The following is a 17371-nucleotide window of genomic DNA, read 5'->3' on the forward strand; positions in this document are numbered from 1 at the left end:
TGATATGTGAAATGATGAATGTGAAGTATTTATGGTTAATCTTGAATGTTGAAAATACAAGAATGTTGAATGCATGAAAGCAAAAGAAGTGATAGATACGATGAATTTTGATTTAGTTTATGCAATCGAATAATCAATTAGTGGTAGCAACAATCACGATGATAGTGGAGAATTAGATTGATATCGATGATGAGTATACCATGTCGATAGGAGATGATGAAAACATTGATGACATGAGATAAATAATGATGGGTAAAAGCATTACACAAATGACATTTGAGAAGTTGAACCTTTGATATATTGTATAAGCTATATAAATGATTGTTAGACAATATAACTATTTTATGTTATTACAGATATAGTTGAATAAGTTCTCGTTCAATGGATTCTCTTATAATCAAGAGTAATTGAAAATCGTTGAATTGGAGGCATCTCGTTTGTTTGACGAATTGCATAACGAACAACTTAATGATTGTGGACAATTCTAGTGGCTAACAATATGTTCAAACAATCGAGAAATTGCTTTTGAGAAAAGGTTTAATGATCCCTCGCACTATTATGAGTTTTTAAACTTTATGTGATCTGGAATAACTATAAAGCAAATTTTTTAAAGAACTGCAATAACAGAGTCACTTTCATATGCACGAGAAAGAACCCGCAAACTACGGTTGATTGTTCTTGAAAGATCTCTTGTACAAAGGTGCACAGAGTAGGATCTTTTCAAGTGAAAAAGTATCAAAGCAAGCATACATATGGTGGATCACTAGGCAACCTTATAGTAAAAAAAGTGTCTTTCAAGTATACTTCAAATGTTATTCACAAACATATGCACGATAACCCAAAGATAACTCTAAGAGAAATCATAAATGATATGAGTCACGAGAAATGTATGGAGATTACTTACAAACAAGCATGACATGAATGTGAACAGACTAAAGAGGTGCTATATGGTTCATTCAAAGAGTCCTTCAAGATGCTTCTTGCCTATTTGGATCATTTGATGAAGGCTAACCAAAGATCGCTAGGATATATTTAAACCAATTGAAAAGATTGATTTAGTGTCCGTTCTTATCTTTTTGTCTAAGCATCAATGAGTTTTTGAAAGGATACCCTCTAGTTCTTATGGAATATAACATGCAATTATGTTACCACTGATGTGAAACTGAAACATTAGGCTAGCAATTACTTTCTAAGAAAAAGATATGGGTGCTTAATGTCAAATATAGCAGTGAACTTCAATTTATGAATTCTCATCGTACATGACAAACCCCTAATTCTTCTTGTTGAAAGACTTGATCTCATGTTGATGAAACCTTTTAATAAAAAAAAGAATACCAGGCAGTGTATGCCAAACATTGTGGTACCAAAGGTAAAAGAAAAGCTAAAGAAACTGAAGAGAAAGATACAAAAACTACATGTGCAAGTAGTGTATTACTAATGAAATTGGTACAAAGCTCACAACCAATCTCACAATTATAATATTAATATTAAAAAACACTTGTGTTCTTGCGAAGAGTGGCAGGTTATCGGGATTACGAACATGCAATCACATGCATTTTGTATGACAACACGTTACTAGAGGATTATTGTGACAAGTTCTTCACAATTGAATAATATAGAGTTTCATATAATGAATATCCATTTTTTAATGGCAGATAATGTCCCACATATCGTTCCTACGACTCTTATAACATGTCTATCCACCAAAAGTGGTTTGTAAAGCAAGGCAACCTAAGATGAAGATACGAAAAACAAAACACAAGAATGTTGTGCTATACAAGTGCAGTCACTATAGTGTGTGTAGTGAGTTTTTTCATAACAAGAAGAAGCACAAATAACAATATATTAGAGTACGTATGCTTTGCAAAGTGTAAAATTTGTTAAAGAGTTGTTTAATAAATTACTTCTTTGTATTTATCTAGTATTTTTAAATGAATTGCTCTAATGTCTTATGTCTTTTATGTATATATTAGTTATGTCTTATATGTATAAACATAAAAAAAAATATGGTAGAAAGGAAACCAAACCTCTATTCTTAACCCCAAGCAAGAAACCAATTATGGTGTTTGAGGTATAATCAATATCTCGAGTCATGTTTGTATATTTGTCCTACTATACATGTATATGTTTATATACAATTTCAATTGGTGATAAGAACATGTTAATAAAGAAGGAAAAGCTGTGTAACATAACACAAGAGTTAAATGAATATGAATTTGATGAAGAAACTCTGTTGGCAAGTGATGTAAGTGTTAGGTTTGCTCGTTTATATAATTGTTCTTTTGTTACATTTGTATGTAGACTCATTTGAATCTAACAGAAATGTACCACATATTTCGACTATATAATATCTAGCAAGATTGATACAAAGACTTCAACCGGCTCACAACAAGGACATGGAAAGAAGAACAAAATTGCCAAGGACCCTTTACCTTACTCCATATTTCTTTGTGAGTTTGAAAAACAAAGTTTCTATTATTTTTCCACCAACTAATAAAAAGTAATTAGTAAATTTTTTATGTTTACAATAAATGGTCACAACTAAAGAGCATCGAGATAGGGTAACTGAGTGCTTGGAGAGTAGCGAGTTGCCGTATAAATCTTTTGAAGCTGACAAGATATCTGTTGGACAACTTTGTATGCTCCCAAAGCTTAAATTTTCATGTGTAGAATGACCTTAAACTCAATTAATGTTGCAACTCTTAATTCCTGTCAACTTAGGCAACTACCATTGAGTTCTTTAAGAAATAGAGATGAAGGAGAATGTGTTTAAGATGTACAATTTCATGGGGTTCACATATTGTGCATATGAGAATGTCAATACAAATAATACAATAACATTACTTATTCAATAATGTACTCATTTTTTTTCATATGTTTGTTAACTTATTTTTTTGCAGGTTCATTTTTTTTGCGTGGTTTGGCTACGACTATTATAAAGATTAGACAACTAAGACCATAAAGGATATTCCTCAACAACAAAATGGGTTGTTAACTCAATTTGTACATGTACATATTCTTTACTTGGTATATGATTATTACATGTATGTTTATTGTATATTTGTCCTAATGTACATGCAGCATTTGAGCAAAAACTGAAAATTAAACTTTATGCAAGTACATTTTTATATGTCATGTTCATTTCAATTCTTTGGGACACAAGCTAAAGTTAGTGGTTTGTTAATAACCTTTTTTTCATCAAGATGCCATATAGTACAAGAGATGTATGATCAAATTTTATGAACACAAAGAAGGAGACTTTGGAAGGTGCCAAAAAGAAGACTGACGAGGAGATAAAGAACAAAAATGAGCCGCAACAGAACACAAATGCATGAAGGCTAATGAAAAGGCAAAAGTTGAGGAGGCATCGATTAGTGAGGTGTCAGCTGATGAGGTCTCAATAGCTAAGTTATGGACAATTATGGAGAGTTTAGTTTAAATAATTACTATAAATTTGTATAAATTGTTAAAATTTAAGGATGTAAATTATGAGTTTACATTTTGAACGTTCTTTAAATATTTTATGATACGTAAATTATGTTTTGTAAGTGAAAGATGTTCTTTAAACAACTAACGGGGTTCCGCAAATTTTGTATGTTTAACTTCATTTTATATATGAAATATGTAAATGTTGTCAAATTGAATTATGTAATTGTAAATAGGTGAATTATGTAATTATAAACAGGTGAAACTGCAAACAAGTGAATTGTATAAATCATGTCAATTTGAATTGAACAAGTAAAACTATAAATTTGTGAGGATGAGGATGTTCACAAAAAAGATAAGCAAAAATAACTAATATTTGCGAGCATGAAGAAGTCCACATAAAATATAGACAAACAATGATAAATATTTGTGAGGATAAAGAAGCTTGCATAAAATATAAGCGAACAATGACAAATATTTGCAATGATGTGGAAGTCTGCAAAAAGAATTTGTTAATAGTTGACCAATACATTTGTGAATTCCTCTTAAATATGTGAATTTCCTTTTACAAAGAGTTGAGAGAATTCATAATTTCACAACAAAAAATATGTGATTTTCTCTCATCCGCATATTCATGAGAAATTCACATATTAAAAAAAAATCACAAATTTAGGAGTAAATTCACACATGTAAGAGGAAATTCACACATGTAAGAGGAAAAACACATAAAGGCTCAAACAATCCCGATCATCCGCATATATAAATTCACATAATTTGAAGAAAAATTACATATTCAGGAAAATTCATAAATTTATCATAAATTCACATATGTAGAGAAAATTTACATATTTTGAAGAAAAAATGCACAAAGTACCAAATTTCTTTTTGTTCACAAAACTTTATAACAGAGCTTCCCGTCATCACAATTCTTTGTTGCGAAAGATTTAGGTTGAAATTGCATACTATGAAAATCAAATATTTTTTTTTGTAATAGACCCATTCCTTGCAACTCTTTGTAAGAGAAAAATCCATATTTAGGATGAATTCACAAATGTATTGGTCAACTGTTCACAAATTCATTTTGAGAACTTCAACCTCATGAAATATTGGTCATTGTTTGCTAATAATGTATGCAGACTTTCTCATCTTCACAAATATTTTTATTTCTTCACCTATTATTTTATGCAAACTTTCTTATCCTCATAATTTTTGGTCATGTTTGCCTATTATTTTTGCGAACTTCTGCATCTTTGTAAATATATAATTTTACCAGATCAAATCAAATCGATAATATTTACACAATTCAACTACTTATAATTACAATATATAATTAAAATCTATGAATATAAAAACAACCTATTATATTCAAATTCATAACACTTATATAATTCACCTATTTACAATTACAATCTATATTTATAAAATCTACAATTATAATTTCAAAAAAATCTTCAACATTTATACAATTCACCTGTTATATTCAAATTTACAACACTTACAATTTATATATTTACAATTAACATTTACAACACTTATAATTCAAATTCATAACACTTATAATTAAATCTTATAATAGATACACAATTCAATGATTTATGGCTTTACAATGAATCACTGTTATGATTTATAATTCAAATTTAAAATTAAATATACAGTCCAATTGAAGACAATTCAATGATTTATAATTACACTAATTTACAATGAATCTCAATTATATTCAAATTTATAAAACAATCAAAGATAGAAGTCACTATTGTGGATGCTTCAGTCAGCTTGTAGATCTTCGATGACCTTATTTGCATTATCTAGAAGACCAACTTGAGTCTGTATAATATCTTTTACTGTGCGGATTTCGTTTAATGCAAGAGCCAACTCTGTTTTTGCTCCACTTGCAGTCTTTATGTGCTTCGCCCCAACTTCCTCCTCCTCCAAATTAATAACTCTTTTTGCAAAGTGACTGCCTACAAACTATTGGGATATAATAACTAAATCCTCTTCATCAATGGCACATACCAAGGATGACAAGCCAATGTTTTCTTTGTCATCTCACCAGTCTTCAAGTTCAAAGAGGAATATCGTGGGATAATCCTTCGTCTGATCGTTTATTTGCATTGAGATGAATTTGCTAATTGTGCGAGGGAGATATGGTTGTTGAACAAACCCAAACTACTTGAGGACTCTACTTTCTATTTGGTACTCAACTTCATTCATATTATACAATCAAATGTCTGTCCTCACAATGCCTTTCTCTCCCACAACCACATTGAATTATCATAAAAAATGAAGTTTCATTCATGGTTAGTCCTATATCGTATTGTTTATAAAAATATAAGAATTTTCATAAAAAATACTTACATTTGCCCAGGCTAGCCTATGTAATAATGCAACACATTGGGCACGTCCCATATGAGGACTACCACTATTCGATCAGTTACCTCTTCATTGCGCGATCAACTTCATATTGCAACACACATAAATTCATAGAGACAATCACACATCCGAAGCTTCGCAATGAATATGTGTTCCCATATCCAAACCTGCAAGGATTAATATACAATATAATATATCAACAATGTTAAATAAAGTCTGAGTATAAATCAAAAGTTTAGGTATAATAAATGAATAAATACCTAAAACAACGCCAACATTCTAACCATATTTTTCTCACTCCTCATGATGCTACTCAAACTTATATATAGGTGTGGAAGCAAGGTTGCTCTCCATACATATTGATCTATGTGATTTAGGTCTTACAACAATTCAATGTGCGATACATAGATTGACTTCACACCAATGTCGATGAATAAACATGTGCCAAAGAAGTAGAGCAAAAATGCTCTCATCTCCTTCTTACCCTTCTATCGCTCTTCCCTCTAACACACGATAACTTTTCCTTGATCCTCCTCCTCATGTTGGGGTCATAGTAGTTCCTCAACTATGATAACTTTAACCTTTCTCTTTCGAACACATCATCCTTCACTTTCAAATAAAGATCACACAGGTGCTTGAAATCTTTCCACCGATGTCCACTCACTGGCTCGTAATGACACTTAAATCTGATGATTCATGCTACGTCCTTCAATATGATGGCTATCTCAAGATTTTCAAACAGAAATGTATTGGTTGCCAGATTCCAGAATTGCACAGTGACCTATAAGAGAAGGTGATTGTTCTTCCATGATGTGATCTCCATGAAATGTCGTAAATGCATATGATGCAATCACTCATTCGTTTCCTTCGTTAGTGTTAGGAACTACTGGTATGCTTGAAACTAGTAGAATCAGTGCATGTTGAATATTGAATATTCTAAATCTTTTGGCTACGGATCTTGTGATTACAATTAATTTTGCTAAAATTAGTCAAATTAATCATTGAATTATACATACATACAAATATAATGTTTTAACAATCTAATTATCTTTAAAATGTGTTTCACACATACATGCCAAACTTATCAATCAATTGCAATATTCAGACTAGTTGAAATGATTAGCGATGCCCTTAGCAACATTCAACTAGCCATTTGCATCCATAGATAGTGGTAACCTTGGTAACATTTAATTAATTTAAATAATTAAATAATTCAATTAGTCAGATTAGACACTTTTACTTTTCAATATTCAAATTATTTAATAAACCAATTTACATAAAAGGTTTAATATAAAATTAGGACTACCAAGTAACTTGAGCTTTTTTTTTAGAACGTAACATAATGCTTATGAATAATACCAAATTGTTTATGCACTTTTTAAGTGTGAAAGAATGTTAATAGACATTATTATTGATTCAACGAGAAAATAATATTTCATGATTCACACACACACGCACACACACACACACACACACACATATATATATATATATGACAAATTAATCAATGATAAAATATAAAATTGACAATGATTGCAAATATCTTACAAATATGTATATACAAAATAGCAAATGAACAAAGTACCATGAGCACCGAACTTTGTTCTTTATTGTGACCTCTTCCTTGGAGCTTTCATTTTCTCCTTCGGGATATCATCGCTGGACTCTTGAGGATGATCTCCCTTATGATCGTCCAATGCACTTTCCAATTCAGCTTGAACATTGCCCTAAGCATCCGATCCAGCCATGTGATCCTCACATCAATTTCCTAAGGAGAGTCCACATTAACCTCAACCTTAGGGTTCACATCCTCTCCTTAGTGAGGTAGCTCCTTCGCCCTTGTAAATGATCATTCCCCTCTATTATCCACACTCTTCATCTTCATCTCAACATTGTCACTGCAGGTGACCACATCTCTAGCTTCATCTATTCGGGTATTGAGGTTAGCAACAACATCAGAGTGAGCTAATCTCTTTATCATATAATCACCCTTTCCCTCTTTAGATACTTTTGGGATGAGAGATAAGATTGTGACTACAAACCCTTTAACCTTTTCTACTAATTCTGCTTGAGATATGGGCCACCTTGAAATTGTTAGTTGCTATTTGGTCAGCATTAAAGGTGTTTGTTGTTGATTGTTTGAGTGCAAATTATGTTTGGGTTTACGAAGGGTGCATTTTTGTGAAAAATATCGAACACCCAAATTTGTGGCATTTAATGTGGCCCCCTCTCTATTCACGTGTCATGCTTACTCCATGCTTCATAGTATATAAGATGACCTAGTTCATAACTTTTTTCTTCAATTTTTCTTATTGTACTAGAACACTAGAAGATGATGTAATTGTGGACCCCTCCAACATAGTTTTCTCAGTGGACATATTGTATTAAACACATTAAGAATTTCTACAATAACAAAATAGAAAATATAGGTAAACAAGTGGGCAACAGATACACAAGACATAGGCTATTAAAAAAACATTGAAAAAAATAAACAAAATAACCTATTGACAATGCAAAAACCAGAATCGTTAAGAAAAAAAAATAAAACAGTGTTCTCATGATACCATGTTTATCATATAAGATATGCAACATATAAATAACCAAATTGGAGAATAGAGGCATACAAATTGTTGAAACAAATGAAAAAAGGCTATTGAACATGCAAAGATAATTTGAAAACCATGCAATTCTTCTATAAAATAATTATTAATTATGCAAAAGAATAACTGATTCAAGTTGTTGCTTTAAAAAAGATAATTGGTTCAATCGTTAAAGATGTGTTTACCGAAAGAATCATCATTGATGATTCTATAATACTTGAGGATGAAGTGTTGCTGATGAATTATCGAAAATAGTTAACAGAAATAGTTACCCAAAAAGTCGTTGACAAAAAGCAGGTTGGAGACCACAAAAAATTCTAGTTTATGCAAAAATAGCCATGGGGTACGGACAGTTGGTTTTTATACTCAATCATTTAGGAGTGCAACCTTCAAGTATATACATTGATCGTTACATATATGCGACATTAGTCCTATATTTGCGAAATTACGTAGTTTAATTTAACTTCACATATATTTTTATGCGAACTTTGTGAGGTATATGCAAATTAAGTATGATATTTGGGAGGTTATGAGGTTCAGTTTAACAAGATGTTCACATATTTTTTTATGTAAATTTTATATTATATATGTGAACTTAGTCAGGTATTTACGAAGTTTCAAGGTTTAAGTTTAACAATATATTTTCAAATATGATTATGAAAAATTTGTGATATTCGCAAAAATACTTGCAGACCTCCTTTTAAGTTAGAGTTTGCTGTACTTGATGAGCGAAGCGATATATCGAGCAAACTTCATGAGTTTCACATGTAAGAAACGTAAAAAAAGTCCTAACTAAGTTGGCTATTTGTGATATTGGACATGAGGCAGATTTCAAAAATTGCAAGACATTTGAAATAACTTATTATTTTTTAGTTGTCATTTTCCACAAACATTTGGAGTTCCTGAAAATGAGATTTCCCAGTCTACCTTATGCCTTATGTTGACGATAGAGATATGCAACTTGCAATCATAGTGACAAACATTAAAAATGACAAAATCTCATTTTTCAAAAACTAGCGAGAATTTGAAAATTTTCATAAATCTCACATTTTTGGCAAAATCTCAGCAATAAAATAAATAAATTAAAAATATAAAAAATAGTTTTTATAAGAAAATATTCATAAAAATAAAAATACAATGTTTTTTCAGAATAAATATCACATTTAAATCATGGTATTTATGTTTTTTCATAAATCTCATGATATTTTGAAAATCTCACGATAAATTGCTGTTTTAAACTTTCAGGCAATTTCTCACGATATTATCGCGATATTTTCATAAATCTCGCGATATTTGTTACTATGATGCAATCACATACGAAGTAGTTTCAATAGGACCCCTAATGAATATGCCAAAAACCTGGACCCGAAAACTCTCGTTTGTTAGCTGTGCGGGTGGCAGTGTTTAACAAATAAATACCAACTCTGGAATAGACGTCTAATTAAGATATCCTACTACTAAAAACTGCGTGTCAAGCAAAAGGCCGCCTTTGCTAAAATAAATATCAATGACCCATTGTGTCTGACAACTTGGTTCTCACGCGCCGTCGTCCTCAAATGGTGACTTTGGTAATTGGAGGCCATTGCTGTTGCCTTCGTCCCTTTCGGCCAAGGAGCCGGAGCAGAGACAGAAACATCACAGAGCCAACATTGGTGGGACTCCAATTTCCTCGAGACGTCAAAACTTGCTTCTCCAGCAAATGGGCAGAGCGGCTCCTTGGTGATTTTCAGTTCGTGTCCACAGAGGCACCTGATAGCACTCCTTCCAACCTCTCCTTCGCTTCGCTTCTCCCTCCGTTGGCTCCTGAAAAGGCGGTCGTCCTTCCCATTGACTTCTACCAGGCGAGTTGTAGCAACCCATCTTTTTTTCTTCTTCTATCATGTTCTCTTTGTTGTTTTCGCTCTGCTGGTTTTGTTATTTTCTTGTTTGCCTAGCGATTTATCATGTGCATTTATGGGGTTTCAGTGGTATTTGGTGAAGAGTGTCCACAAAATTCATGCTTCCTCTTCTTCTTCATCTTCTATTCCTGTCCGTCTCTTTTGGCTTTTAAAGGTAGTCTTCGTATTTCGAGGCGCTTGGGCAAACAGCATTGTTTGTTAATAAATTTCAGTGCCCCAATTAAAATGGGTTGTTTTTATTTTGGGCTTAAAACTCCTTTTCACACTTATTTTCTATTTTCAAAATAAAATTTGTGAGTTAAAACCCACAAGTGTTGTTCTGCCGCTTCTGCTAATTACAAAGCCTTGAGTGGGTGCTTTTCTCTCCTTATCTTTTAATGTAATCTAGTGATTTGGTTGATGGAAGTTGACACTTTGGCTCTATTTGACAATGTGTTTTGAGGTAATTAGTGGATTGTGAAGTCGTGGAGTAAAATTTAGTGTTTCCTTGCAGGTTTTGGGAGCAGAAACTCATTTTTTGGCAGATGGAATCAGGAGAGCTTATGATGCTAAGGTCTCCAGGCCGCCCCAAGATGGGTTCAGCCAGGAGGCCTTGGTGGGGAGGAGGAAGATTCTGCAGGCTGCTTGTGAAACACTGGTGAATCCTCGGTCCAGGGAAGAGTATAATCAGGGTCTTGTGGAAGATGACAACAGTACATTGGCAGTGGAACTGCCATGGGACAAGGTATACAAGCAGGTTTTAATCTTTCTCTTTTAACTTTCCTCTCCGTTGGGTTTGATAAATTCCACTCTAAGGAGCTAGATAAATGAATGTTTTCAATAGGTTCGCGGAGCTCTATGCCTCCTACAGGAAGTTGGGGAGAATGAAGTGGTCATACAGGCTGGGCAGAACCTGTTAATGGAAAGGCTGCCGAAGCCTTTTAAACAAGACGTTGTGCTGGCAATGGCACTGGCTTATGTGGATTTATCAAGAGATGCAATGTCATTGGCTCCCCCAGATTTCATTAAAGGCTGCGAGCTGCTGGAAAGAGCTTTAAAACTTCTACTGGTACTTAGTTTGATCTTTTGGTGTCCTTAGCATCCGTGGCTGTCTTAGTTTGATCTTTTGGTGCCCTTAACATCCATGGTTGCCATGCCTAAACAGCTACTGAATTTTGTAATGTGTTAATTCTAATCGAGCTTGCCAAGTTTCCATTTTTGTTTTACTGACCTTGGAATGCTGAGAAGACAAAGACCATCAAGGTTTACAGGATCAGTCTGTGTTATCTGGAGTGCGCATTTTCCTGCATTCTGTTGCTCATATTCAGAGTTTTCTCCTTTTTCCTCCTAAATTCTGAGTTCTTTTTATAAGGTTTTTTTTTCCCAGTATTATCTTTATTTGCATATTAGTCCACCTGGATTATACAGTTGTACTAAAGGTTACAGTTTGAGAGTGACGCTTGGAACATGCCTATATTGCACCATGATCCTTAAGGATAGCAAAAAGAAGGAAAATGTTAAAAACCCTGATTTAATCATTAAAATATGGTGCTGCAGTTACTTTTATTGTAATAATCATATGAACAGAGAGGACATTTGAATACAGTGCAATACTTGTATACTTTGATTGAGTAGAACTGATGCACTATTGCGAATGTGGTTGCCATTGATTTCTTGAAATATATGCAACATGTCTGGAATTTAATATCAATTATTGAAAAGCTTCAGCAAGTTGGTTGGTGATTCCAAATATTTTATCTGTTCTCTCTCCCTGACTTTACAAATATTCAGTCTTCATAAGTAGGTCCTCTATATGTTTATCAGGTTCTTTCTTAGTAGACGATTAACTGCAATAGCACAAACATAAAATGTGTTGTTGCAGGAGGAAGGAGCTAGCAGTCTTGCACCTGACTTACGAACTCAGATTGATGAGACTCTAGAGGAGATAACCCCACGCTGTGTCTTGGAGCTTCTGGCTTTACCTCTTGATGAAGAGCATCGGCCCAAAAGGGAGGAAGGACTTAATGGTGTGCGCAATATTTTGTGGACGGTTGGAGGTGGGGGTGCAGTGACAATTTCTGGAGGATTCACCAGAGAAGACTTTATGAGCCAAGCCTTGTCGCTTATGTCATCAGATGAGCAGGTCTGCAATTGGCTACGAATCCTTTTAGTTAAGGGTATGATTTGCTGAAGTCAGGCTGTACAAAGAGAGATGCTGTCTCAGTAGATTAATCATCTAATTCTCTTTACGAAGCCTGTTTTTCATGTGGCCCTTATTCACTTGTCATAATTTGCATAATTGCATAACTTTCTTATCTTTGATTCTCTGAAATTTTTGTTCATGTTCTATTTTTGCTCTTAAAGGTGAATTTATTTGTGGCAACTCCTAGCAATATACCTGCAGAGAGTTTTGAAGTTTATGGTGTTGCACTTGCTCTTGTAGCCCAAGCCTTCATTGGCAAGAAACCTCACCTGATCCAACAAGCTGATAAGTTGCTTCAGCAACTGCAACAGACCAATGTGTCCACCCTAGGTACTGCCACTGAGCCTAAAGTTGTCACAGATAGCGAGATTGACTTTTCCCTTGAGCGTGGGCTCTGTTCACTACTGATGGGGGAGCTAGATGACTGCCGTTCATGGTTGGGCCTATATAATGATGCTTCACCATACAGGGACCCGTCCATTGTGTATTTTGTCATGGAGAATTCACAGAATGGTGGAGATGATGACATCCTTCCTGGGCTATGCAAATTATTGGAAAGCTGGTTGATGGAGATTGTGTTTCCAAGATTTAGAGATACCCAAGATGTACATTTCAAGCTTGGTGACTACTATGACGATCCTACAGTTTTAAGGTATTTGGAGAGGCTTGAAAGGGAAGGAGGTTCACCATTGGCTGCCGCTGCTGCCATTGTGAGAATTGGAGCTGAGGCTTCAGCAGCATTTGATAATGTGAAGACAAGTGCGATACAAGCACTGCATAAAGTGTTTCCACTGGGAAGTAGAAAACAGAGGGTGAGAACAAAGAATGGTGATAATGATTCTGTCATGGAAGATGAGGCCATGGAGGAGCATGATGGAGCTATTTCTGACCATTCACCTGAAATTGCTGAGCCAAAGCCTGCTGAGTACAATGAGACGAAAGCATCGATCATAGATGATATCAAAGATGCTAGCATGAAGATCCTATGTGCTGGTGTGTTGGTTGGGATAATAGCAGTGTCAGGATTCAAATTGGTGCCTGTTAGATCTATGTTGCATCTTTCCAGGAAAGATGCAGGTGCAGCATTGGCTGCAGATGTCAGTGGTCTGCGTGGTAAGATCTTAAAATTATTGTTCCATTTGGTATTTATTCGTTCAAAAATTTGTTTTGATATTTCGTGGATATAATGGGTGTTTAAGTACTGGTAATTGTTTCTTGAAAATGGAAGAGCAGCTATAGTATTTTTCCCTTTGGTTTAATAGATGATTTGCTAGTGTCACGAGGAATGGAAATGTAGGTTTCTCAAATGTCAACCAAGAACTTTCACGTAGCGCTAGTGAAGAATATGCCCTGTTAAACCTTTATTGGTGATGAAGGTTTATTATTTTTCCTCATGTTTTTATGGCAGCTTGAGAATTGTGTCCAAAATAATCCGTGAATATCTACTGCAAATGTAAAATTTAGGTGATTTTCATTAGCAAATGCCAATAGTTCAACAAGATTAGGGAAGCCCAAACATCATTATTTTGCTGACTTAAAATGTGGATTCAGTTATATAAATAACTATCCCAGAATGAATTTTCATTGCAAAATGTACTCTTCCACGTTATGCTGTGCAAGAGCTAGCCCGTTATGTAACATTGGTACTTGAAAATGCCCAGTGTACCTGCATCGATGCTGGTACTTCAGGATGCTGGTTTTGGTTAGGTGCTGCTTCCACACATATATCTACCACATACCGTACATGCATATAATAATTCTGTATGTGATATATTTCTGTACATTTCTTCATTTTTGGTGACCTCTCTCTCTCTCTATATATATATATATATAATGAGAATGGGGATCATCCTGCCCCCTTTTCGTTAGGTCACAGTTAGGACCCTCAAAACATCATAATTTTAGGTGTTATATACACAATCTGAACCATTAGATGTGTTTATCATTGTTTACTCAATAGAGAATATGTATTTGATTAAGCATCTTTATGCTTAGATGTGTATTTTAAAGAGGTAAAACAATCACCGGTTGATATTGTACTAAAATTTGATGAAAAAATATTAACAGTTTTACATCAAATCAATTTGAAACAAAGCTTGTTTCTTAATAAATAATCAATGATAAACACATCTAACAGTTCAGATCGAGAATAAAACACCTTAAACTATGATTTTTGGAGGGTCCTAACAGTGACCTCACAAAAAAGGCAGCAGGATGATTCCCACACATTCTCTCTCTCTCTCTCTCTCTCTCTCTATATATATATATATATATATATATATATATATATATATATATATGTGTGTGTGTGTGTGTGTGTGTGTGTGTGTATGTGTGTCCGTAGCTTTCAGAGGTGGGCCATGTAAAGGCATGGTGGTCTCTCTCTCTCTCTCTCTATAGAGAGAGAGAGAGAGAGAGAGAGAGAGAGGCGTAAGCGACACACACCTTTACCCACCAGCTGTGCCTGCGTCCATGATATAGGAGCCAAGAAAATTCTTTGTTAGCTTTATCTTGCTTTACATTCATATCTTTGCTTTTGGATATTCTGTAGATGATACTCCAGAAATGGAAGCGCCTAGAATGGATGCAAGATTAGCTGAGAGCCTTGTCCGGAAGTGGCAGAGCATCAAATCACGAGCTCTTGGACTTGAGCATGCGTTTTCTAGGTTGCCTGAGGTGAGTTTGGATCTTTCTGTAGTCTTCACTTCCATACTCTCCAGCTGCAGTGAAGACACGAGAACTACTAAAACAAAACTGAAGAAGTTATCATTGTCTATGCTTCACGTGGAAGTGTTTTAGAAATGAAAGAATTTTGTTCTATTTACGTATATTAATGATGCTCTATATTTCTAGACTACCAATTTCTTTTCTTGAATTTCAGTTTTTCCTTGTGAATGGTTCAAAAAGTGCTGCTAATTTTGTCGTCTTGATCCAATTACCTATTTGTCTTGCTAGAGATCTCATTTCAGCTCAACCATTGTACAGGTTCTGGATGGCCAGATGCTCAAGATATGGACTGATCGAGCGGCTGAAATTGCCCAGCATGGTTGGTACTGGGAATACACCCTTGTGGGTCTAACAATCGACAGTGTCACTATCTCCATGGATGGCAGGAGAGCTATGGTGGAAGCAACACTTGAGGAAGCGGCTAGCTTAACTGACAATGCCAATCCTGAGCACAATGATTCCCGCATTGCCACTTACACCACCAGGTATGAGATGACTTGTTCCAAGGGAGTCTGGAAGATAACAGAGGGAGCTGTTCTCAAATCTTAACATGTATCTGTGTTATCGTTTTCTGTGTAGTGTTTCTTATTTTGAAGATACCTCTCTCTCTCTCTCTCTCTCTCTGCCGATATCATGCCCTGACATGGTCCAATACCAGAGTGACCTACTCCATAACTCGGTCCAGCTCAACCAGGCGGCCCTTTCTTGAGCTAAATGGACTAGCCTGGCCTGAGCCCACATCTAAAATATAGAAGAGAAATCAAGATTACCAAAAAACACCATCCAAGTTTCGGAAATGCATGGGAAGCACATTGAAAATGTGTTTGCCATACATTTTCCTTAGATAAGAAATGTTTCTTTTGTAGAAAAAAAAGTTGTGATTTGTTATTTAAAAATTTTAATTGTTTCTAGCAAAAACCTTAATTTTTATATATTTTTTAATGTTAAAAAATGATGTAATGTGCTAGATGAAAAGGGTAATTTCATAATGTATTCCAACCAAACTATTTTTAAGTTATAAGCCCTACTGTGCATTTAAACACTGTATTTTTATGATATTTACTATTTGAACAAAAGTAGCTCGTTTTGCAATTTGTATGATTGTTTTATCAATATAATCGATATTCATATATTTCATGTTTTATTAGAATAATCAATGTATTCACAAATTTATGCATGACATTCATTTATCAGTTCTAATTGATTTTTTAATGACAAGCTGTTCTCTTTGATCTTTTTCTTCTTTTCTATCAGATATCAGTTTTATCCTTTTATTTCCTTTTTCTACGTTTGAAGGGTTTTAATGTAATGTTATTTTGCAAGGGTGCCTAAAATGTATCACTTTTCACATTTTTTCATTCACTTATTTAACAATACAAATATAAATGATATTTTCTAATTAGGGGTTTAATAGTCTTTTGAGGTAAACATTAATTGTTCTTAATTTATAGCGCTTAAATCACCATATTCATTACCCAAGTCTTTGATTATGCTATTTGGATATAAAAGCACCAAATTTTAAGTCATGAACTTTAGTAAATTGTGGGCCATTGATATTTAAAATCCTGCTTGCATGTCACAATCACATGATACCCATTTTTCACTAAATAAACATTGCAGCTGACATCAATAAGGTCCAATCTACAAAAAATCTAAAGGAAAAATTCTGTTTAGGGATTAACCCTTTGCCTCTAATTCCAAAAGTTAGCCTCACTTATCTGAAATTTCAGATGTGGGACCATACTTTTCTTGAAAACAGTCAAATAGGGGCCTATGATTCCTTTTTGGTTTCCTGTATTGTCCTTTGAAAATTAAAAAATAGTCATTCATTCTCAAAGAAAAGTAAGCGGTTTGAAAGTTATTATTGTAATTTGTTCTATGATTTAACACAAGTTAAAGGATAATAATAAATGCAAGCCTTTGTTTGGCAGTTTTCAGGAAAACAGAAGTCCATATTTGGAATTTCAGAAATATGAGGCCCGTTTTTTGAAATTAAAAGCGAAAGGTTGGTCCCCAAATGATTTTTTTCCAAATCTATTATATATATGAAAATAAGATGATTTTTAATCAATAGTTTCATACCTTCATTATATATATATATATATATATATATATATATATATAGAGAGAGAGAGAGAGAGAGAGAGAGAGAGAGAGAGAGAGAGAGA

The 17371-nt window shown here is 34.0% G+C and overlaps 1 protein-coding gene across 1 annotated transcript; it reads left to right on the forward strand.

Moving 5' to 3' along the window:
- The first annotated feature begins 9877 nt into the window (after positions 1–9877).
- On the forward strand, positions 9878–15800 carry LOC149829581 (protein ACCUMULATION AND REPLICATION OF CHLOROPLASTS 6, chloroplastic-like). Its single transcript, XM_090016029.1, has 7 exons — positions 9878–10237; positions 10788–11018; positions 11118–11342; positions 12156–12416; positions 12638–13589; positions 15028–15152; positions 15462–15800. Exons 1-7 carry the CDS (start codon positions 9953–9955, stop codon positions 15750–15752), a joined length of 2370 nt encoding a protein of 789 aa, XP_089872155.1. The 5' UTR covers positions 9878–9952; the 3' UTR covers positions 15753–15800.
- The last annotated feature ends 1571 nt before the right edge of the window (positions 15801–17371 follow it).

The sequence above is a fragment of the Nuphar pumila genome, chromosome 8 (assembly GCF_984573655.1).
Source record: "Nuphar pumila chromosome 8, dmNupPumi1.hap1.1, whole genome shotgun sequence".
NCBI classification, from domain to species: domain Eukaryota; kingdom Viridiplantae; phylum Streptophyta; class Magnoliopsida; order Nymphaeales; family Nymphaeaceae; genus Nuphar; species Nuphar pumila.

Bases quoted from the DNA above. Each gene is read 5' to 3' on its own strand.
- LOC149829581 (XM_090016029.1), top strand. From the start codon at position 9,953: ATGGTGACTTTGGTAATTGGAGGCCATTGCTGTTGCCTTCGTCCCTTT. The intron at 11,343-12,155 runs GTACTTAGTTTG...GTGTTGTTGCAG, and splicing joins GAGCTTTAAAACTTCTACTG to GAGGAAGGAGCTAGCAGTCT. The intron at 12,417-12,637 runs GTCTGCAATTGG...TTGCTCTTAAAG, and splicing joins TTATGTCATCAGATGAGCAG to GTGAATTTATTTGTGGCAAC.